At 34.3% G+C, this 24,845-nt stretch overlaps 1 protein-coding gene across 1 annotated transcript in view; it reads right to left on the bottom strand.

Moving 5' to 3' along the window:
• The window catches only part of csmd3b (CUB and Sushi multiple domains 3b), a 286,431-nt gene that overhangs the window by 122,248 nt on the left and 139,338 nt on the right, over positions 1-24,845 (bottom strand). Inside the window, exons 24-27 of the mRNA XM_066714578.1 lie at positions 20,935-21,073; positions 18,006-18,193; positions 16,218-16,412; positions 15,122-15,238 (exon numbers count right to left, since the gene is read on the bottom strand). Coding sequence (XP_066570675.1) covers positions 15,122-15,238; positions 16,218-16,412; positions 18,006-18,193; positions 20,935-21,073 — 639 coding nt within the window. The remainder of the gene's footprint in view (positions 1-15,121; positions 15,239-16,217; positions 16,413-18,005; positions 18,194-20,934; positions 21,074-24,845) is intronic.

The raw sequence follows: 24,845 nt of genomic DNA, 5'->3' as shown, positions 1-24,845 counted from the left end.
ACACATATTTATTGTTAACACTGTAGCAAAGATGTATTTATAATTGAGCTACTCTTTACATGTACCATGTACATGTACTGTACCAAAAGGAAATCATGAAAGCAATTATGAAAATTCAGACACATGGCTAGGCTGAAATTTCTATGGTTCATTCCAGTTGTCAACACAGATTGATAACTGAACTGCTGTTGCTTCATGACTAATATATATATATATATATATATATATATATATATATATATATATATATATATATATATATATACACCGATCAGCCATAACATTATGACCACTGACAGGTGAAGTGAATAACACTGAAAATCTCGTTATCATGGCACCTGTCAAGTGGGTGGGATATATCAGGCAGCAAGTGAACATTTTGTCCTCAAAGTTGATGTGTTAGACACAGGAAAATTGGGCAAGCGTAAGGATCTGAGCGACTTTGACAAGGGACAAATTATGATGGCTAGACGACTGGGTCAGAGCATCTCCAAAACTGCAGCTCTTATGGGGTGTTCCCGGTCTGCAGTGGTCAGTACCTATCAAAAGTGGTCCATGGAAGGAAAAGCAGTGAACCGGTGACAGGGTCATGGGCGGCCAAGGCTCATTGATGCACGTGGGGAGCGAAGGCTGGCCCGTGTGGTCCGATCCAACAGACGAGCTACAAAAAGTTAATGCTGGTTCTGATAGAAAGGTGTCAGAACACACAGTGCATCACAGTTTGTTGTGTATGGGGCTGCGTAGCCGCAGACCAGTCAGGGTGCCCATGCTGACCCCTGTCCAATGCCGAAAGCGCCTACAATGGGCATGTGAGCATCAGAACTGGACCACGGAGCAATGGAAGAAGGTGGCCTGGTCTGATGAATCACGAGTTCAAGGTGTTGACTTGGCCTCCAAATGCCCCAAATCTCAATCCAATCGAGCATCTGTGGGATGTGCTGGACAAACAAGTCTGATCCATGGAGGCCCCACCTCGCAACTTACAGGACTTAAAGGATCTGCTGCTAACGTTTTGGTGCCAGATACCACAGCACACCTTCAGAGGTCTAGTGGAGTCCATGCCTTGAAGGGCCAGGGCTGTTTTGGTGGGAAAAGTGGGACCTACACAATATTAGGCAGGTGGTCATAACGTTATGGCTGATCAGTGTGTATATATATATATATATATATATATATATATATATATATATATATATATTTTTTTAACTGCAATCAACAGTCACTGTAAAATTCTGTAGTCTGAGTGCAATAATATTTTAAATAATTACTGAATGTATGTTTACATTTGTATACATTCTATTTAGTTTGAAAGTATTTACTAAAACAGATAGACAACATGCTTGCTCAAGTCTGAACAGCAGTATTCCTGCAGAAATACATACTCTAAAGCTATATTTAATAAATAATATTTTATTTCACTGTCATGTGTATATGCTATCAATAAAGCTCTAAAAATAAGCATAACCCTCATTAAACATGTTCACTATTACTGAAAAAGGGTGACTTGTCTTCCAGTACTCCTGCCATTAGAAACAGATTGGTTACTTATTCTTTATCCCCAAGCCAGTAATACATTACACGGATGTATTTGTTCAGAACAATCATTAAATTTGATTTAGACAATCAATCACTTAATAATAGTTAATCTCTTATTATCTTTAATTACATGGAAAAATATAATACAAATTCCATACTCAAACTGAAAGGCTAATGTATATGTAAAGCTGTAAGCGAATATTCAGGAGAGTCTGGACATCTCTACCATGTACATCTAGTAGAAATCAGAAAATTATATGTAGTGATCTATTGATAATTCAGAAATGAAGAATGTAAAAGCTGTGTAGTTAAAGTAAATAGGCGTGTGTGTGTGTGTGTGTATGTGTGTGTGTGTGTGTGTGTGTGTGTGTGTGTGTGTGTGTTAACTTAAATACTAAGCTGATAGAGATATAGAATGTGATATAGTTACTTTTTACAGCCTTGGAAAGAACACTTAAGAAGGCTTTTGGCCGGCATTCTGCATAATTGTTCTTGTATTGTTTGCATGCCTTAAGGTGAGAAAATCTCAAGAATGTATTTTTTGTTTGGCCTGCTTTACATAGATTAGGTGATATTTTTATTTTATTTGGTATAATCATTCTGATTTGTGAGAGCCAGGCATGCAGGCTTTGTTAAGTATTTCTCTTAAGTTAATAAGTTAATGTTTGTAAATGCAATTCAATGTTACAAAGTGGTTGAACAATCTGAAATATTCTCACAGCAGGATGCACTTTCTTGGATTTCATTGTGATACCTATCTGAAAATATATACATCGAATTTTAGCTATGCATCAACAAGGATATTATTGATGCCTTCCCTTGCTTGTGCAGTGCCACTTGGAAAATGAATTTTAATCCCCATTACTTTGATTTATTCCCTTGAGTCAGTTCCTCTCACATTCTAATGATTACAATAAAAGAAAACATGCAAGTGCCTAAATGTATTTTCAAGAAAAAGCAATGTATTATATCTAGAAGTTGAAAGTTGTATTTTTCTTTTATTAAAAATTATGTAAAAGAAAATGACTTAAGCAACAGCTGAATTAATAAGACTGATCACAGACACCTGAAAAGTACAGTAAATGCAAAAAAAGACCTTCCCTCTATCTTCCACTTAACATTTGTTCAGACGTTAACTTTACGATGTTGCATTTAAAGTAATTTTAAAATAAACCCTTAATCGAAAAACCTGTCTTTGCTTTGTATAAGTATATTAATTTAGGTGATTCTGGGCTCAATGGATTTACCCCAGTGTGCCTGTTTTATAAATGGTATCACTTTCTGAAAACCTGAATTGTGGTGTACTGAGTATAGATTTCAAACCAGGTTAACTTTTGGCTGATATTACTGTATGGATGTCTTAAAAAGCAATCAATCCAATGCAGTCAAACACATGACACTTTCAGCTTATGGGCAATGGAACTGGGCTTGTGACTTCACTGATTAGAACATTTATCAGAGAATACCATTTCTTCAAGTCACAATGTAGCCTGATACAGTTCATGTTTTGTTAAAACAACAATATTGCTTTAGCCATTGGTAGAACATCATTCTTGAAAACCTAAGCATTTAGAAACATGCATCAAGGGATGTTTCACCACACATGTAAAAAAGATGATGTCCATTATTTGCTACTAGATGCTTTGAAAAAATAGACAGTACTCAGCTCAATATCGAGATGTTGTGTATACATCATTTATGTATGTATATATCTATATATGAATTTTATTTGTTAGATTTTTTTGGTCGTTTAACAGGAAGATTTCATTAAAGATACAAATGTATCACGTAAATAACACAAGCATTTGTGCTACTCTCATGCAAGAAAGTAATTATAAGAACAATTATGAGAACAACTGCCAAACACTGTGAACCATTACCATACATATTGATACATAAATGCTGTGTTGTTTTCAGCTATGCGTGGGTATTGTTAATGAATGGGAGGCTTGGATATTATTTTTTTTTCTTTTCCATAAGCCATACTTTGAACTATGCTAGTCAGAGCATCGGTGGTTTGACTTTGCAGAATACCAACCATTTATATCACAGATAGTGCAGTACTTTAAATTATTACACACATTCTTGGTGACTTGGCATCAGTAACTGACAAAAAAAAAGACTCTAATAATGGCTTAATAAAGTAATGGGGTGAGGGGTCCCTCAGTCCATTGTGGGATTTGTAAAGTGAACTCAGTCTGCTTTGTTCCACTCAGAAGCACACTGATATGACAGCAGAGAGTGACTGACAGGAAAGCAGAAATTATCTTTGTTTTCATTTCAGCTGAAACTGCTGTGCTCTGGTGCAGTTTAAATGTTGGTCATGAGAAAGATTCATAGTGAACAGTGGAACCCTTAAAAAAATCTAGAAACAATGTGCTTCTTTCTCAGCCACTAAACTATATACAATTATATCTATAATTAGGCTGATATAATTAGTAGGACTTATAATTAGGCTTTGGAAAAAGTATGGGCGCAGATTTTGATTTCAATGTTGTCTAAAAGAGATAGCTATATGAAGCAGTAGCTGACGTGAATATATAAATGTCATAAAACATAAGTCCTCTACATATGTTGTTTCTACCCAATATGCTTAAATGTAGTTAACCAAGAACTTACTTTAACTTGTCCTGCTAAAGTATTTCTGATTCTTGCTGGGAAAGGTTGGTGCAATGATTTTATCAATACTTGCTGGAGGGTACTGTACGTCAAACGCAAAGGTCTGTAGCTCTAGTGACAGCTTTTCTAGTTTGTTCACACTGAACAACATGCCTGCCTCAGCAGTATTTCAAGCATTCATTTAACAAGCAGACCTCACCCAGGCAAGATTGTCCCTTTTTGAGTGTGTTACACTTAACTTATCTTGACAGATGCTTACTAGGTTTTAAGGAAATTAAATCTGTGATTAATTCTGGGATTTTTGTGATAAGGAATTTTCTTGAAGAAATATATTTCTTAAAATAACCATCTACCTTCCCCCCCCTTTAATGTTGGTTTCTGAGTTATATGTCCATTAGATTAAAAAAAAAAAATCTAGCAAGGAATTTTAAAATTCAAATATTTCCAGCAACTGGTCCGCACTGAGGAAAGTCAGATGAGAAGCTTACTGTGCTGGGAAATGATTATGAAATCACTGCGCTGTGTAAGCAATGAATGTAAGCTAGACAGCCTGCAGAGACTGCTTCTGAGATACAATATACAGTCTCTGCATTTGCCATCCCAGGAGTATGCAGAGAATTCCATATGTCTATGACCATTGTGTTATTTCTTAATATATTGACATATGTGTCAACCACTTAATTACATTTTTTGACAGATAGAAAAAGGCTTTTAAAAATCCTTCCCTTGTCAGTGATTTCAGCACAAATCTCAGTATCCCTGTACATATACTTGGATTACTTTATTACTTGGACTGCTTTAATGTGAAGTAAATTCTATACTATGGTTACACACCAAATATGGTCCATTTCACAATACAGGGAGTGGCATTTCTTCTACCCCTATCTCCAAAAGAGGCTTTCTGAATTGACATTTCCGACCCATAGAAACTGAACTATATGTTCCATCTTATGTATTTTCAAATGTGTGGGATGCACTGCTCCTGCAAACCTTCTACAACATTTCAAAGAAAAGAGAACTAGCCAAAGGCAATTAGAGTGCTTATCTGATCATATATTTATATCGGTTTCAAAAGACACCAATGGTTTTCAAAGGACTAAAGAAAAATCAACAGTATAATCCTTTACGCAGCATAACCGATACATTCCAGATTGCATATCACGTTAGCATCAACTTATTTTTTTCATTTGGTGCACTGACTTTTCCGTGACATATTTTATCTAACCTCACGGTACTTTAGAATTGCAATGTGTACCGCTGTCCTCTTTGCAGCATTATCTGAACTGTTTCCATGGAAATCACTACATTTCATCTGACCTGATACCACTACAGAAGCACATAAGCATGACCAGCTGGTGTGTTTTGGCTGTGCTGCTTGCATGCATGGATGGTCTTCAATTGGAGTTAGATAATGGGCTGAAAATGTTAAAGGAGAGCAAAATGCAATAATGGAAAATAAGTGCCTTACATGAAGGTCTGTCCTTTGTCAAATACTGTTTTGTCAAATGCTAAAGCCATTTGATCTAGGTTTCAATTTAAATGGTGTGTGCAGTGGAGATTCTCTCGCTTTCCGTGTCCCAGTGAGGAAAGATGATGTGGGTATGGACACATGAAAAATCGAATTGTCCTATTAAAAACGCAAGTCCTTTTTTAATGACAACAAGCACTACTGAAATTAAACTAAACAGCATGTTTTAAACAGATGACACAAAAAGCAAACCAAACAGCCACAGCCTAAAACACAAATAGATAAATAAACTAGAGCTGGAGGTAAGATTTAAAAATAACACTCCTTTCAGTCTTATTTTTTAGGTTAATATAGATGTATAAATATGGATCACTATTCTTCCACAGCTTGAAAGCAGGGAGCAAAGGTGCATGAATGTCTACATTCTCTCAAAACCTAATGAACCTAATTACCACAGAAGGTCACATATAAATACCAAATATGGGGAAATAGTCCTTGATGCATCTGTTAGTGCTCTGGTGGTCTTCTCTGTACAGCCTGGAGTGCTAAACTCAGACACTTTATTCTCAGTTGATTGTATAACCCTCAGCGATGGGGTCATTTAATATTGTAGAGTTCCACCTGGACACATTCACAAGCTAGGCCATTACGTTCACCTCCTGAGCCTACAATGTCATAAATGAACAGTTCACCTGACAAAGTAAATTTGTTTTTTGGAGCAAAGCACACCAAGGATGTCTTATTTTTCAGAATAAATAGCTTTTATTAATGATTTGTTTGAGACTTTCTTTACTCCTCATTACATTCTGGTCTCTGTTACACTGCTCTACTTTGCACTGTGGTGTGAAGCACTATTTAAAAAGCTGTCTTTATTCTTTATTTTGTTTCCTCCCTTTAGATGTACTTAACTATTTTAAGAAAGCATAAAATCTCTCTCTCTCTCTGTCTCCCTTCAAGGCTTCCTATCTTTTTTCTATTTTCATGGCAATTCAATTAAATCATCCTTTGTGACTAAGACAGGTTGCACTACAGAATAATTATTAACAGTTCTACACAACATACACAAGCATATACAGAAAGAAAATGGAAAATATGGATAAATACAATGAAGACACACATGGAAAAAAATAAACTAGGGATAATAATAACATGCATGTAATTATTCCATTTGGTTCCTTATTGTGTTTATTTTTTTCCATCTATAACTAGTAGTAAGAAATAGAAAAATGGCGATGTCAGTTTTCAGTGGGGCCATCATCACCTTTTTGCACATGTTGCATCTGCATATGGCAGTGTTTTCTGAAGTCTGATATCAATCAAGAGTGTTTAATATTTCAGTGTGAAGTGCTGGATCCATCTCATCATTAAAGAAAGATGTTAACTTTATAGCCACAAGGTGGGAACAAAAACGTTTAATCAGGAAACCAAAGAAAGTAAAGCACTCTTGTTCCTAAGGGGGTCCGTTAAGCAAATTGACCAGGCAGGGATTCATTCATCTGTACTTGGGTAAAACAGAAACAATTAGCACAGAGACACAGTGCCTATAGGATATATCACCGCTCCATGGATTATTTCACATTTAGTTAATCTGACTTTTTTATTTAAATGGTAAAATATGAAAAAGTCCAAGGGTGGTGAATACTTCCTACAGGCACTGTATAGTTTGTAATAACTCAAGGTGATGAACAGATACCTCAAATCCTAATTCTTTAATCAGCTTTGTATGCACCATATTGGCCAGGTTTACATGCACTTGAAAATCAACTCCACATTCATGACATTCCTCGAGTAAAGTAAACGCATGGGTGGGAGCGTGTCAAACGGCCAATCGCAAATTGATTTGGTTATATTTAATTACAAATTAAACACAAATCAACACACAAGAAAATATAAAGGTTCAATGTAAAATTAATACAGTGTTAACCAACACACACTAAAATTGCAATCCGGCCATACTGCCTCTGCTGTTCTGACTTTTTAGCAATACATCAACACAGACATTGTTTCCTAAATAAGTAGACCGATTTAAATATTTGTTCAATTGGTTCCTTAATCAGAACTCCACAGCAATGCTTTTAATGTAAAACATGGCCAAAGCATCATGAGGCAAATTGTGACAATTCCATGTAAACAGCGCCATTAAGTCAGTTTTGCTCACTCTATTCAGACTAGGGTCAGTATGTTATGGGAGATGAGACCTAAAATAAGTATCAGGATACTTACAGAAAGATAGTGAGGAGCACAGAACATGCTTGTGTACATTGAGCACACTCTTCATCATTACAAAATAAACCTGTGACCTTAACTTGAAAATGAAACATTTAACTGTAAAATTCTATAATTTATCTCTTGAGTGATGGGTTCAACTTAAGCCCTGACTAGGACATACTAATGGAGACTCTGGAGAAATAACAAGTCATAAATATGCAATCAGTCTTCCATTCAGAATACCAACATACAGCAACATAAATGCTCTCATTCGTGTTTATTGTGCAATTGTGTTTTGGGTTTGTTGTATTATGTATGTGAGAGTTAAAGGTTAAAAAACATTTGTATGATTTAACAATAAAGGCCTGGTTAATGCAAAAAAAAAAAAAAAAAAAAAGATAATTGCTTTTTAAGCCTGAAAGGAATCCAAGGAAATTAAATTTCCCTTTCTGAATGGTCACCCCTTTAATCACCTTTTATTAGTCTAATTCACACAGAAAGAAAATCTATGTTATCCATGTACTTGAAATTATAATTTCATATGTATTTCATAACCATCTTAACAGCAACATGCCTATCACTTCAAGAGGTCAATTATCTATGTTTTGACAATCATGGAAAGATTCTCCTGAAGAAAAAATACTAAAACAAGAAGAGAGAAAAAAAAACCTGCTCAGGGAATTGTGCATTAGGGAGGGGAAGTTGGGAGGGGGGTGGGGGAGGGTGGAGGGATGTCAGCTTTCAAAACGATGTAGGAAGTTAAGGCCATGATTTTGGAATGTAGCCTTGAGGACAGAGCAGTTTAAAAGCATGACACTTGACACTGGCCTTGAGCAGACAAGAGCTGTAGATGGTAAAATGATTTAGCAGGGATATTAATCTAAGACTGTAATGACTGAGTTGCTCAAATAATAGGAACCACTAATTATTTGTTAAACAAATCAGATTAGCATCAACATTTATCACTGATTATATCCCAAAGAAATAAGGAAAATGAGTAAACAAAGCCATTACGAGAATGTTGAAACAGAAAATTAAGGGTAACTGACTGTCTGTTCTGGGATCATCTTGTTTATAGCTGTAATTATGCATCGTCCTATATTACAAGCAAGAATATATGTGTGTGTGCAATGACACAGCCTTTCCTCTTCATAGAACTTAATTGCAGTGAAGCCGGCATGACTGATTGTTTTGAAAGGGTGATCTGTAAATTAAATTATAAACAGAGACAGAAATAATTTTACAACATATTACCACATCCATTGAACTACATATTTCATTTTATTCTGAAAGAATAAAGAACCATATACTAACAAACCAACCATAAACCTTAGCTTATTATGAATACAGGAACCTTTGACGTGATCTTGCTAATATGTTCACTTTACTGAAATCAGAAAAAAAAAAAAAAAAAAAAAAAACCTGACACATCTTAACGTGACGGAAAATGTCCTGACATGTAGAAGGATGTTTTTCTTCACAAAAGTTTAAGTGCCACTTTTGATTCCATACAAAAATATAATTTGAGGATATTTAAAAAGACATTAACTTATGACCTATTTTGCACATTATCGGTGGTGCTATAACAATAACAACAAAAAGCTATACTAATTCAAACCAAATTGAACTGGAACAAAAACAGATTAATACAATGTAATATAAACATATTATATTATTATATAAACTTTGTTATCTAGCCTAAAATAGATATATACTGTTTAATAATATATAGAATATAGATACAAAATGTAGTATATATTTATTTCTATTTATTTATGATTAATAATATGTATTATTAAAGAGGGAAGATGGATAGATTATTTTGGATTTTTTTCATAAAATCATAGATTTATCATATTATTTGTATAATTTATAATATTATGAATAGTATTTGTATTCTAAGTCTTTGCACACTTGTCCCATTCAGAAGTAGACATAGTGCAAGTCTGAGTAGGGTATGACATCTATACATGCATTTTACCCATCAACAAAGCTGCACATAAAGAAAAACTTAGTTGAGATTCCCAATTGCTGCTGCTTTACTACCTAATTTCCTGAGATGTTATTCACTCTATCTTCTTACAATTTATATGAGCAGATTCTGCTGTAGTAAGGAGAAATTTCCTGCCTGAAGGGTGAAATGCTGATAAATAAGATAAAAACAGCAGCCTTAGTAAAATGCATCCAGAAATGATCAGCATGCATTGCGCCCAGTACAGATTCTCAGTAATAGGTCACCAGATAATATGTTCCTGATGGACACCCATTACTCAACGCCTTTAAAGAGAATATGTGTACTTTGCCATTGCTGTCTACCATATACGCAGAAAAAAGATGCTCTGAATTTACCCGATAAACATCTGCATTTGCTGCTGAATGTTTACTAAGAATGATTAAACAACAAATAATTCATACATGTGGACTTAAATCAAAGAAAACGGTCAATTAATTACCTAGGTACAGAATTCAATCCTTTAAATGCTTACATTATTTCATGTTAAGGCCCTGTGAATTAACAAAAACACCTTTGAGAACTATGAACTATGTGTTAGGTATTTTCTTGATAGAATACAGATTGTTACGCATTGTCAGCAATCTAATATTACTTTTATTATCATAACTGTATTCCTATAAAACATATATGCTCTAACAAGAATGCTCAGAGGTGAAGATAATAGCAAGTTTTGTTTTTTTCTTCAAAGCACTGCTAACTACAGAAGACACAGTCAGTGGAGAACAGAAGAGGAGACACTGAATGCCACAGTGAACACAGCTAGTATACACATAAAGGCAGATACAGTCTGATTATTTAAAACTAATGAACAGTAAACATAAAGTAACTGAACACTCAAAAACAAACCAGATCATTCTATTTCCACATAAATAATAATGATCACTCCGAAGTTGGACCCATATTATCACATTGTAAACATAAGAAACGTTTTTTAAAGAGATATACTGAACTAAAGCAACATTTTAATTATATGAATTTATGAGTTGAGAAACTTATTTAATTAGAAAAAATAATAAATATAGCAGCAACAAGCAAGGGTAATTGCGACAGAAGTAAAACTTTCTTTCTGGACTATGCTTATTAATTATTTATAGTGAAATAAAAAGACAAGCAATATTTTAGTAAACATAACAGAATACACTCTTACTTAATTAAGAGGAATATAATAATAACAATTAAAAAAGCAGCTGGCAATATTTTATAGGATGGAAATGTTTGTTGTTTTTTGTGAAGTGTGAAGACAAATTTGTTTTAAATGTATATTGTTTTAAGGTTTCAAAAGTACTGTTCACAAACCTTTTATTGCAAAAACAATTAATAATTGAAAGTCTATAAAAACATACAAAGTTAGGAAATGCCTACAGCTAATTAAAATATGACTTAGTGCAATGTAGCTGCAATTTAGCAATTCAATGTTTGAATGTAATCCTCTTTTGGTTGTAATATTTAACAGTTAGAGATCATTAAACTTTTCTGAAATACAACTGAGTGAGTGCCAGAGAGGATGAGACTTCCATGTGTTCACAAATTGTGCCTGAGGCTTGCATTGGGCTTGTGTGAATAATTTATCTTCTAGACTAAACCTGTCATTGTTTGAAATATTGCTGCTATCATTCTTTGTGACAGAATAATGAAACATTAAAAAAGGCTACAGAACAGTGCATTTTTAACAGTTTTCTCGTTGTAAGAAATAAATTCATGCAGTATGTGTGTGTGCTTGTGTGGGTAGATATGTACATGAAAGAATATCTATAATGTGATGCTGTGAGAAGATTACACTGCCACCAGTGTTACCGGACTACATGAGCACCACTAATTGACAGGCAGTACTAGAGACCATCTTCTTTAAACCAGATTTACCCGTCTTAGACAGATAGACAAGTGTGATGGTGTTGGATGGTGACAGCTCTTTTCTTTAGGGTGTGTTAAGGGATTGTGGATATTTTTTCTAGATTTCATCAACGTCTTCATACCTTCCAACATGACAATGCACTTGCTTTTATTGCTTAAATTTGCTTAAAGTATTAGCCATGTCAAAACATCTCATTTCCTTACTGGTCACCTTTGGGATAAACTTCGGATGTTGACTGCAAAGCCATCTGTTACCACAAAATGTCTCCCAGCACATATTCTTGTGAAGCAAAACAGATGTTTATTAAAATACATCTTTGATCTTGGGGCAGCACTGTATGACTCACGTTGCTGTATCACTGTGTCCCTACGTTGCGTTACACTGATTCCAGAATTGGTATTTGTTAGAAGGTCCGGAGTTCAGGCTATAGGGAATCAACACTTGTTGTGTCATTTAGTAATTCAGTCAGGTATGTTGCATAATGTACAACTTCACCACCCTCAAAAACATGCGGCGCATCATCAAAGCTTATCAGTGCAAACACAGTAGGTGTTTCCAAAAGGTGAATGCAGACTTTGATGACTGCAAAATGTAGTCCAGTATAAATGGATAGGACAGAGTCAGCTGGAGCAACCTGAGCTTTCCATGCAACAACAAGACCTGTAGCTGGAATGGGAGAGTATAAGAGCCATAAGGGCAACATCCAGCTGACACCACAACACTGTTGCTTCCAGTCAGCATGTGCTGTCTGGCTGCACATGACATCAGGTGGAATAATGTGAGTGCAATCACTGCAGAAGTGAACTGGATTGTACAGGTTTACAAATAATGATACAGGTTCAAGGACACAATTTATCTGTTTATTCTAAATGTATGTTTTAATTAATGAAATGTTGTCTGTGTTTAAAAATAACTACAAAAATATCTTCTTCGATGTGAAACACACAGCTTCTTTATAATAATAATAATAATAATAATAATAATAATAATAATAATAATAATAATAATAATAATAATAATATAATTTATAAGTACAATTTCTAAATATGATTGTGTCATTTTGCAATGGTAACACAATGTTTATAAAATTGTTCATAAAAGGAATATTTGAATTAGTGGTTCTGCTAGGAGCAGATGTAAAAGTATACAAAAGTACTATATATGTGCATTTTAAAAAGTATGTCTTGAGGCAGTCACTGGAGCTATGGGCTTTAAGCTAAAACATTGCCACAGAAATGGGAAACAGTCAAAAGCTTCAGATACATATTAAATTGTCCAAGCATTCTTCACTTTTTATATGACACTGTGCATGGTGCTCTAGCAAGCATCTGATGGTTAATAAACATTTTCCTATCTTTACTTAATATTTGCTATCATTACCCTTCATTGAATGCTGCACATAATTAACTAAACAGTACTGGACTGTTTATAAATCGGCCTGCTTAATTATTATTTTTTAATAATTTCTCTGTGCTTTCATTCTATTATAATACTGCTATTACTACTACAACTACTAGTACTAGTAGTAATAACATATTATACAAAATGTAATCCTTAAGGATTGTGTAAACCAATTTTTCAGTTACATATTCAACACAGAATGGAAGACTCAATGTTTGCTCCTCTGAAGAAAACAACAAACATCTGTAAATGTCACCTTTGTGGAGCTCTATGCTACTGTTAATCCCTTTTTCACGACATACACAGTCAAGGAGATTCATTCTTATAGAGAATCAAAATATTTTTGGCAGATGTCACTGAAATCATCCTGAAGCAACACTGCCTCAGAAACTGCCTCAGAAACCCTTCAGTGATGGAGGCAACAAAGACTTTTAATAAGCATGAGTTACAGATAAAATATGTTTTGGGAAAATATGTATTTTTGTTCATAGATCAAAAACATGGCATTTGCACATCCACTACAAATAACTCCAACTTTACTCATGTTCCTAACTTCCTCAATTTTCTTTCTAATTTCATCAGTATTTAATTGAAATATGAGGATATTGTAAACCAACCATGTTTCTGAAGTTGTACACACATTACATTACTGCATTACATCCATGAAATGCATAAAATGTAGAGATGATGGCAGATGTACATGCCTATGATTAATGTTGTGCACATTAGGACATTATTAAGCTACATGAAGTAAATACATGAACATCTATGGATAAAGTGAAAATTGTGGTAGATGAAAGGATTCAAGTCTCATTAGAAAGGTAAGACATGTTTCATACATTCTACTGCAATGTCATTCCTTTATTCCTATCTTATTTTTCTCAAAATATACTACATTACTATAGTAATACTTTCATCTCCTGCTCACTGACTATTGCATTTTATTATGGGATTAGATTTAATTATACTTTGAAGTATATAACATGAGAAAACCCTTTAAAAAATAACTTAGTTAAAGCTTTGATCAAGGGCCAGGCGTTTCATTTCACTCGCTTATCTGTGCAGTTTCAGTGTCAGGACTGCATGTAGGGAAATCAAATCTCAGGAATTTGCTGCAAGGATACTCTCTGCTCCCTTTTTTCTCCATGGAATTTGTTTTCACACATGAAGACAGATAAACAGACAATCCTTTTGATACATTTGGGGAGAAGAAGAAGAAGATATAATTTGGCCAATGGAGAAAGTGTGGTGTCTACTTCCCACACTTGGGACATTGATGAAACAGTCTGTAAAGAGTGTCTGCGCTAGCACTTACTGTATCTAGCTATAGACAAAATGCAGGGAGTGTGAACCTGATCTAGATCTTCAGGTCCTACTCTGGATGACCAGCCAGACTATCTTAAAAACTCTAACCCGGTGGTTTTCAAATCGGTCCTGGAGTACCCCCTGCCCTGCTGGTTTTTGTTCCAACCAAGGTCTTAATTGCTTAATTCAACTAGCTGGATAGATCAATTGCATGTTTTGAATGAAAAATGGTGGTGTTGATTGTGGAATTACTAATTGTAAACTACAACATACTCTATGTTATAGACATGCATAGCCCTCTAACTAAACAAAATTTCTCTAATTATATAATTAGTGGATGCACCAAAATTGCCGACTGGTACTATACACATATAATATGTCCCCAGGTGCTGGGGACTTCATTACAATCTATAGCTTAAAAGATTTTCCACCAACTCTTAAGTCACAAGTGTGATAAGGCATATACTCTCATTGCTAGGTTACAGGTACACACATTCTTCTTTCATGGCATCCAGAAGCTAATGATACCACATTCCCTTCCATCCTGAACAACTTTGTGAATTGTAGCAATAGAGTCTAACCAAACCTGAAATGGAGAACCAATAACATGGGATACTGAGCACATGCATTGTAAAGACATTACTATACTATATAAGCATATACTGTATAAGTACTGTGTATATCAAATAGTTTGATTCAATTGCTTTTAGACTCTTACCAAATTCTCTTGGAACTGAAATAGCATACACACAGCTGTGGCCGGCAGTGTAATTTCTGGGGTAGTTGGGGGACAAGACTGTTCCCTCTGTACCTGTTGAGCGACTCCCACAGGGGGCTAGAAAACAAATGGTAAAGAAGAAATAGAAAATCACTTTGGAAAACATATTATAGTTTAGTGTCTCTTCAGTAAACCTGGAAATTGAAAACATCAGCACACTTGTTTTAATTTTTCCAGGCTTGTAGGACATACACATCAAATAATTGAAAACAGGTGAATTACTCTGCACTGTTCTCTACAAGATCATGTAATTGTAAAAAGACTAAGCAAGCCAAACGTTTCAAATCAGTCTGACCGAATTTCAACTTGCTTATTCTTTTAAAAATAAAGCACATTTAAAGACAACAGCTCAAGGGAGATTACTACAATGTTCTTATGTTCTAGTATCTCAAATATAAAAGAGAACACACAAAAATGAGGTAGTTGCAAGGCACCCCTGCAGTAGCACAAAATTGTCCATATGAATGTAATTACACCTCAGTCGTGGGTTGCATAAAAATTAATGCCGGTGTTTACTCTGAATAATGCAACAAAACATCTTCTCCTTTCTTCTGCCTCCCTATTTAACATAAGGCAGTCCACTGGCAGACAGTGAATGAAACATGTAGGTGGTGTTGATATACAACCCCCTTAGACTCAGCGGTCTGAGACATCAAGCACATTGAATATAAAACAGGGAGAAATCTAATTTGTCAAGAGGAAACTGTCACCCAATCCCTCAGCATGACATAGACTTGCAATGCAGATGTGATGCGCCAGTTTATCTCTCGGGGAAGATAGCACACAGAAGGTATTTTAAGGCCTAGCAATGCAGGTTAGAGGCTGTGGTTGAAACATGTCAGACACATGTTGAAACATCTGTGCTGAGATCTACAGCACCTGCAGTAGTACAGATGCACAGAATGCCGGTGAAAGAGAGCGACATTTACTAATGGAAATTGGTAATGACCCATAGGTATTCTAGCAAGGCAGTATTATTGTATCTGAACAGTCCAGTCCTTATGAGTGACAAAGACATGCACTGGGCTTTACCTACCTTGGCAACTTGGCAGAGCTCTGTTCCAACCAGGTCTCCCATCTTCTCCCATGATACACGTTAAGGTTGAATATCCTTGCAGTACATAACCTGGCTCACAGTAGTATGTGACTGTTGAACCCAGTTTGTAGTCACTTCCAAGTCTTGTACCATTCATTACGCTACCAGGGTCGAAGCATGACTCCCGCAGTTTAGCTTTAACAAAAACACACACATACATGATGGTATTATGAAATATTATAGAAATGGATTGTTATTATAATGGACTAGATTAATTTATGCACAAATCATGTATTTTCACTCTGATAGAGGCAGAGATCACAATGTCATTTGTTTCTAAATACATAAATAAATAATAACTGAAACTCTGTGCTTTCTATTTGATATGTAGGCATTTGGTTTGCAATTGTTTGAGTGGTGCAGATTTGAAGTATTTACAGGTGTCAGAATACCTTTCAAGAGCATATCTAAATCCAGAGGGAGAGGGAAACCACTAGTAGGTGTTTGTGTTTTGAAATCTTGATCTAAATAGTGTTTTATGTGTTAATTTACTTTCAGAAAAACTATCAACGGAAATACTGTAATGATATAGGAAAGCAACATGAATTTACAGATTTATTATTACCTAGAGAATCTACAAGAATAAGTTAAACTTTCTAATGTTTCAACCTTTTAAGTCAAGTTTAAATAAAACTCATGTTGAATTAAAGTTACTGATTGATCTAAGCATTTGTTTTCCTTGGCCAACAGAAAATTGACTTGATGTTGAACTGTGCACACTGTGCAAAGTATAAATAGAATGTCTGTACCACTCTGAGACAAAGCAGAGACTGATTAAGAAAATGTGGACTAGAAAAGTAAGTAAGTAAATAAATAAATACATGTGTGTATATATATATATATATATATATATATATATATATATATATATATATATATATATATATATATATATATATATATATGATACATTGGCATTGGACAGGTGGCTTCTTGTTGTAAGTATAAAGTCTAATCAAAATGAAAGGAGAACCTCCCACAGATGTTAATCTTTTGTGGATATGCTGATGGGTTATTTTAAATTTTCATTTACAAAAACACCTTTCCCCAGGAAGAAAATATGAAAATTAAGCTATACAAATACAAAAATCTTTTACTGGTCATATGACACAGTTATTAATAAATATTTATATTTAGCATTAGGATCTTTCTTTTTAAATGTAACCCTTCTTACAGACAAGGTACATACTGAAACAAGATAAACATTTTAAACAAAAATCAGAAGTTACTGCTTATTAAATTAATTGATTAATACAAGAATATGAAAACTAAGTGAAACAAGTGGTGCAAAACACTCATTACTTTAAAGATGCTGTTCATGGTCTTTTAATTAATATACCATGCTACTTTACACAGATCTGCGCAATCAAACAGATTCTACTGATCATCTGAATACAGGGTATGTTATTTGAAAGGAACAGATGGTGTTGGCATAGAGACAAATTATTTATGTGGGCTGGCTTCAGAAAAGAAGATATTTTATATTGTTATCATATTCAAATAATATTTTGTGCAGAGACAATTTCAGAAGTTAAAAGTTGAGTATTGGTATGACTAATCTCTATCTATTTTTAATACATAAAAACACATACATACATAGCAAATAGGAACCGTTCCTACGCATTTTTAGAACTTTGAAGGCAAAAAACCCCACAAAAAACAACGGCATTCAGGCTTCCTAAAAATCTTAAAATACCAACAGAGTACAACATTTTTTAATTATCCTACCTTTATATTCCAGATGAAAACCAGTATAGCTAACAGACCCATCACTTCGAAATGCTAAATGCATTGTATTTGAACTGCTTTCAATTCTTTCGGGCAGCTTGCTATCTTGAAAGCTACCAATTAGATGACTGTTGCTGTCTGGTCCATCATAAATATATAGAAAATCATAGTTGGGTTCAATGCTGAAACTTAAAGAAAAGAAAAAAGTGAAATCAAAGGATATAAATAAAGCAACATAGCTCTACACTTGTATAATATCTTCAGTTTTTTTTGGTGGGGGAGTTCTTATACTACAAAGGAGACTATAAATACCAAGAATGTGTTTGAAAAAAACATAATTTTTTTGATAGTAAATCTAAAACCGAACAAATGATTCACAAACACATTCTGGATATTTATATTTTGACACAAATGTGTCATTTAGGATTAAGTGATGGGAATAAACTGAAAACAACAAAGGAACACACTCATGAATTAGGACAATTAAAGATCATGTGATTTCTAATACTGGATCCCTAAATATAAACTAAATAACTCACTTTAATTGTTTAATCATTTACATTGTCTTTTTCGACATTGTTTGTATGTTGCACTTCTTAAAATACTGAATTACATGTCTAAATAATAGAAAATAAATGATCAAATTAGTCTACATTTAAAAAAATCACAAACTGTAAAAAATACAATGATTATTATTTTCAAAAGTTCTAAATGCAGTTTTGGAATTCTCATAAATGCCCCATCAAATGCCACAACTCAAAACCTTTTTGAGTGATAGAAGTAATAGAGGCTGGCGGTGATCAGTAGCAATAATAATGGTTTGGATTTTGGCCTGAAAACCCCTTTTATTAAGTCTGCTATCAATAAGATGAGCTATCGCTTTTGAGAAGAAGAGTAAACCGCTGACAAAAAAATATTATATATACATGTATATATGAGAAAAGAAGAAAAGTTATCTAATACTACACTTTTTGGGCATTTTTAGAAGTGCATTTAATTTAGTTAATGAACACATTACTTTTTTTTTTCTCTCCTCAAAATACAATAAATCATGAAAATTATAATGACAATCTTAAAAATTGCCAAAACAGGTACCTGTGCATATTTCAGATAACATTATTTAATCATAATAATTTCCCTCTGTCCACTAAACTCAAAAGGGTTTAGTGGACTGAATTAACAACTAACTCCCCCAACAAATATTTAATGCATTACAAAAACTGCTGAAGTGTGATATGATTAATTATATTCACAGTTTTAACTTGTACAGTAAAACAATCAATATTTTTATCAAGATCTAAATATTATAAAAGCAATTGGCATATGCACTCCAAGAAAAGTGTATTTACATATCGATGTATCTTAAATAATATGTCCATGCAAGCTTGTATCAGTTGATTAATTTGGATTTCAGTCAGATTGAATTGCATTTCGTATTATGAAAGAGCACTGTAACCAGACTTCTATACGTCAATGAACCATTAACGTCTGCTAATGGATAATTGAAGATAATAGAAATCTAAACATGCGAGTATATTCTATATTGCATAAAACGTAATTAATTTTCAATAAGCAGATGTGAGTGACTTATTATTTATTGTATTTAAACTGAGCCTCTGGAGTTGTCACTCATCAACCACAGAGCTGTTCAGTAATTTAATTTGTAAGTAATATACACAATACTAATTTAAAATTCTCAACAACAAAAAAATAATCAGGGATTTTCTGAAATGGAATTATTTTTAGATTTATTTTCTTGAGGTAGACATTTCAAATCATTCTCTTTGTAGAGAACGATGTTAGAAAATATTCTGTGTAATGGAACTCAGTGAAATGGAACAGTTTTTTCATTAGCTAAGTGTTTGAAGGATTGTTGCATTAGTAATGTTCAGGTCTTATTGTAGGCAATTTTGTAAAGGAATGCAGAATACATTTCACCAAGGTGCAAAGCAAATATATTTATTTTAGTTGCACACTTTTACAAAAATAAATAATTAAATCAATGAAAGTACTAGTCATTAAAAGTGTGATCTATTCGGTGCTGTTAGATTAGTGGTTACATCTTTATAGATGGAGGAACAAGGGATGTAATCTGCACTCACCGAACAGATCTATTATAAAGTGTATATGGCCATGTCACTGATGAGATTAACTTATTTTCTGTACTTTTCCAATACATAAGATGTTCTAAACCAAAACATGGTCTAGAAGCTACACTACCTTGAGGATGAGACTTCTCACAACACAGTCTAATGAGGACAACCATTTTTGTTAGAGCTTAGTAATTGTGTGACTGCTTTAAGAGTTGGTGACTTCTTATGGAGTTTAGGCAGAAGAACATTAAATCGTGTTATATACTTTTGAAAGAGTTGCTGGATTTAATGCAGAAAACCATAGTAACAGATGAGACAAGCATGAAAAAAGAAAAATGTATATGATTCCTGAAACCTTTTGCCCTTTTTCTTAACATGTAGGTGATCACTGAGAGTGTGAGCATCTTCATAGTTGTTCCAAATCCGTACAAAGGTTAAAAGATAAATGGGTCCAATTAACAAAACGACTTCACTGTGAAACTCATTTATCAGTTTTCTTTATATCTTAATTGGTAACATCATTCAACACTGAAAACCTCAGATACACCTTAAAGGGGAGCTTAAAAAATGCCACTACTTTGGCTCATTACTAACAAAGTGTGCAAGGAATTCCAACAGGACTAATTATCTTTCTTAAGCATGAAGTGCATTTTAATATATTGCTGATAACAGTAAAGCACTGCATAATTACTTCATATATTTTACTTGATTCAGGCAAGATGTTCGTAATCCAAATTAATGCTGTAGAAAAACATGTAGCACTTTATAATAAGAACAGTAACTTCATTAGGTGGCAAAGTAGACCTGGTGCCCAAGTATTTACAAAGATGTCTTACCTGATAAATGCAAGGGAAATAACATAATCTGAGTTCACGGCAATGATCCAGTCACAGTCTTTACTATGTGGGTATGGATGCGGAAAATTTGGTGATAGGATGAAACCAGAGGATCCTGTTAAATTGCCTCCACATGGAGCTGTAAAAAAACAACAACAAAAAAACATGAATATACAATACAAATTAGGGCACTATTATGTATGTGACTAGAGGCCTACATAAATTATTGTCTCCCCATTTGGCTTAGCTTGCAAAAGCCTAGAAGTAGACTAACCTGAAGATCCCTATAAGAATAAAAAATAAAGACGAATAATGTGCACTTTAATCATAAAACACATGCCACATTATTATACTATATGAGAAAGTTAATCCAAAATATCTAAAGAAACATGCAAACATTGCATATGCAGAACAGTTAAAAAAATTAAATAGTTTTGATAACCTTGGTGAAAAAGCTGGGCAGCTAACCAACTAACCAAATTGTGGAGATGCTCTGGCAACAAAAACCTATATACAGGTATGTGGGTAAAGAAATACAATGCAAAAATGCTTGTAGCCTGCAGCAACCTGATTCTTCCTGTTCCACTGAATTGATATTTGGCCAGATTGACCCACCCTCTAATGACACTTTCTTCTAATAAATGTAATCGCTATGATGTACAGGTTTTTTAGTTTGCTATTAGCGGGTGGGTCAAAGTTTTGATTTAATCCGGCCCATTGTGTGACTATATACATAACTATTGGATTTGAGGTATAATTTCTCTGTGGTTCTTTGGATAATTATACTTTAAAATAATAATTTCTTAGACATGAAATACACTTCAAAAAAGTTAGATATAAGCAGATATAAATGGTAATTTAATGTGCCAACCTGACTTTGGCATCAAAAAGAACTAACGGTTTATATGAATACTGTAAATTGTACAGCTTTATTTGCAAAAAAGTAAATGACTGCACATCCCTCTTGTTCACAATCACAGAGCCACTGTGGCCACTCGACACCTTTACTGACATCTCCTTTGGCTAAAAACAACAACGGAAAGCTGTTGATACCACTTGCTCTTATTTTATTTTTCAGTAAAGAAATAGTATTTCAGTTATGTGATCATAAACCTAAAAGAGTGGAACATAACTCTTACTTTGCCTTTAGCCACCTAGCTATGTGTTCTGTTAAACAAGGATTCACCTTCTGTTTTCGCTCCCACTTAGACAATACAGCTACCTTATTGTTCTTTTACAAATGTATTTTATTTGTAACTATGAATACAGTTAAATGAACCCAAACCTCCAAGTTAACACTTCCATGTTTTGTTTTAGGCACTACACAAAATTTTGACAGTCTGTCCCATATCTCTTCTCACATAGAGTTGCCTCTGGGAGCTGAAATGTTCAAGCTTAGTTTTTTTTTTTTCTCTCTTTATGGTCCAGTGCCCATTCTAGGCATTTATGACAGTTTCCATCGAGACAAAAGTTTTTGAGCTGCACCTCTTCCCCTCATACAAGCTTCTTGAAGATGTATCTGTAATGTTTCCTTTGATAGGATGGGAGCTTGTGGGATTATAATCACAAGCAAGTTCATTACTGCTTACAGTGATTAAGCTTGGACTTTCAAGCAAACTGGTTTGTCTTCTCTTTAAGTTTGTTTTTCCTCTTTCTGTCTCAGCCTCTTTTGTTTGTTTAGTTACCATTTATTCCTGCATATATTGATTGTATTCTGCACAGAGTTATGTGATTGACTTTTCTGTGCATTTCCCTAAGGTAATACATTTCCTTGTGGAGATTAATTATTTATATAGCATTATTATATATTATCGCCTTCACTGGAACCAAGGTAACTCAAGGTAACTGAATACTCAACTCTCTTTTGGGATTTCTGAACAGGCAGATTGTGCTATATTTCAGATAGCTTGCTTATTTTATTGCAGGTTCATAAAGCTGTCTGCAGTCTTCTGACATAGAAGGGACTGTATATTCCAATGCACAAAATACACGTTTTCAGGGTAGAAACATACAGACTGGTGACAAATTAAAGGAAAAATCTGAATAAATGAGTAAAGGAACATAACAAATGCAGATGCCTCCAAACAGGTGTACTGCATGATGCAATTAAGCAATTCACATCCTATCATGCTCTGTGGCATGTATAAAAATGCTGAGCAGGTCCAGTTGACCTCGATTTTGGATCAAGATGGAAAGAGGATAGAATCTAAGCGATTGTGAAAGAGGGGTCATTATTGGGGCACGAATGGCAGGAGCTTCAGTCACAAAGACTGCTGAACTGGCAAGTGTTCTCGACAAGTGGGCGAGTGCATGTGTGGGACACCAAGAGAATGGTACAGGCCTGACTGCTGGACCCCTACAGTGAGGGGGTCCGGAGGCTCTGTTATGCTGTGGGGGGCATTTTCCTGGCATGGTTTGGGTCCACTTGTCCCCTTAGAGGGAAGGGTCACTGCAAATCATTACACAGTTCTTCTGAGTGATCACCTTTATCCTTTGGTGAAACATCTCTATTCTGAGAGGAGTGGTCTCTTCCACAATGACAATCCACAGGTCATGAACGGTAACTGAATGGTTTGATGAGTATGAAAATGGTGTGAATCATATGCTATGACCTTCGCAGTCACCAAATCTCAACCCAATTGAACACCTATGGGAGATTCTGGACCGACGTGTTAGACAGCGCTCTCCACCACCATCATCAAAACACCAAATGAGGGACTATCTTTTGGAAGAATGGTGTCCATCCCTCCAGTAGAGTCCAGAGACTCATAGAATCTGTGCCAAGGGGCACTGAAGCTGTTCTGGTGGCTCGTGTTGGCCCAACACCTTTCTGAGACACTTTATATTGTTTTTTCCTTTAATATGTCACCTGTCTGTAGGTCAAATAGCAGTAAAACATTTATTATCTTATACTTTCCTTTGAAATGGATTACAGGTGTTTCCACAGTGCTCAGAACCAATGTGTATATAGCTCACTAACTTAATTAAGTATTCTCACATTGCATTAATTTCCCAATAACTACACAGAGAAACTTAAATCTACCTATTACTCTAATTTCTGGTTCTGGTGCTTACTATCTGGTACATACAACAACAAAAACATGCATACCAAAAATCTAAACTAAACTAAAAACAGATAAGATGCAGTCTGGTAAACACAGATGAAAAGTGAAATAAAATTGTAATAATCAAAGTAAATAATGTACTTGTACTTATTACTGATGTCTTTTTACACCTAGCTTGGCACATTTGCCATTTCTGACATGTAGCTTGTAATTTAATGTGCAATATCATATTTGATGGCTTACCTAGGAGTTACAGCCATTTGTTTCTGAACATAAAAATGAAGATCTATATTAAACACTTCCAAATTGGTAACACTATAAAATAAGGTGGTGTGATTCAATATATAAATACCACAGAATTTAAACATCAATACCCCATTATCATCTGAGCATATTAACCCTAACCCTACCCCTAGCATGACACTCTCTCTCTCTTTCTCTCTCTCTCTCTCTCTCTCTCTCTCTCTATATATATATATATATATATATATATATATATATATATATATATATAAAAACACCTTGGATTGTTAACTTGTATATACTATCTGATAACAAACTCTTCTATATGCTTGATAAGAAGTACGAACTTCAATTTTAAAGAATTATAATGTAATAAAACAACTTGTACATCATTTAATAGTCATGAAAACATATTGCTGCATGAATACCAATATTGACACCATTGAGATATATTCACCATTACTCACTAGGTGTGTGCAAAATGTAGTTCTTGATCAGTTACGCTTTTCCTTTTATTATTTTTCATTTACTAGATTTTATTCCAATACCATACATGTTTCATCCTGTGCTTTTTCCGTTTTACAGAATAAGAAAGCAAGAGTT

The sequence above is a fragment of the Amia ocellicauda genome, chromosome 10, assembly GCF_036373705.1.
Source record: "Amia ocellicauda isolate fAmiCal2 chromosome 10, fAmiCal2.hap1, whole genome shotgun sequence".
NCBI lineage: Eukaryota > Metazoa > Chordata > Actinopteri > Amiiformes > Amiidae > Amia > Amia ocellicauda.
Note: the sequence above shows the minus strand (reverse complement) of the source record. Positions and strands in the feature narration are given on the sequence as shown.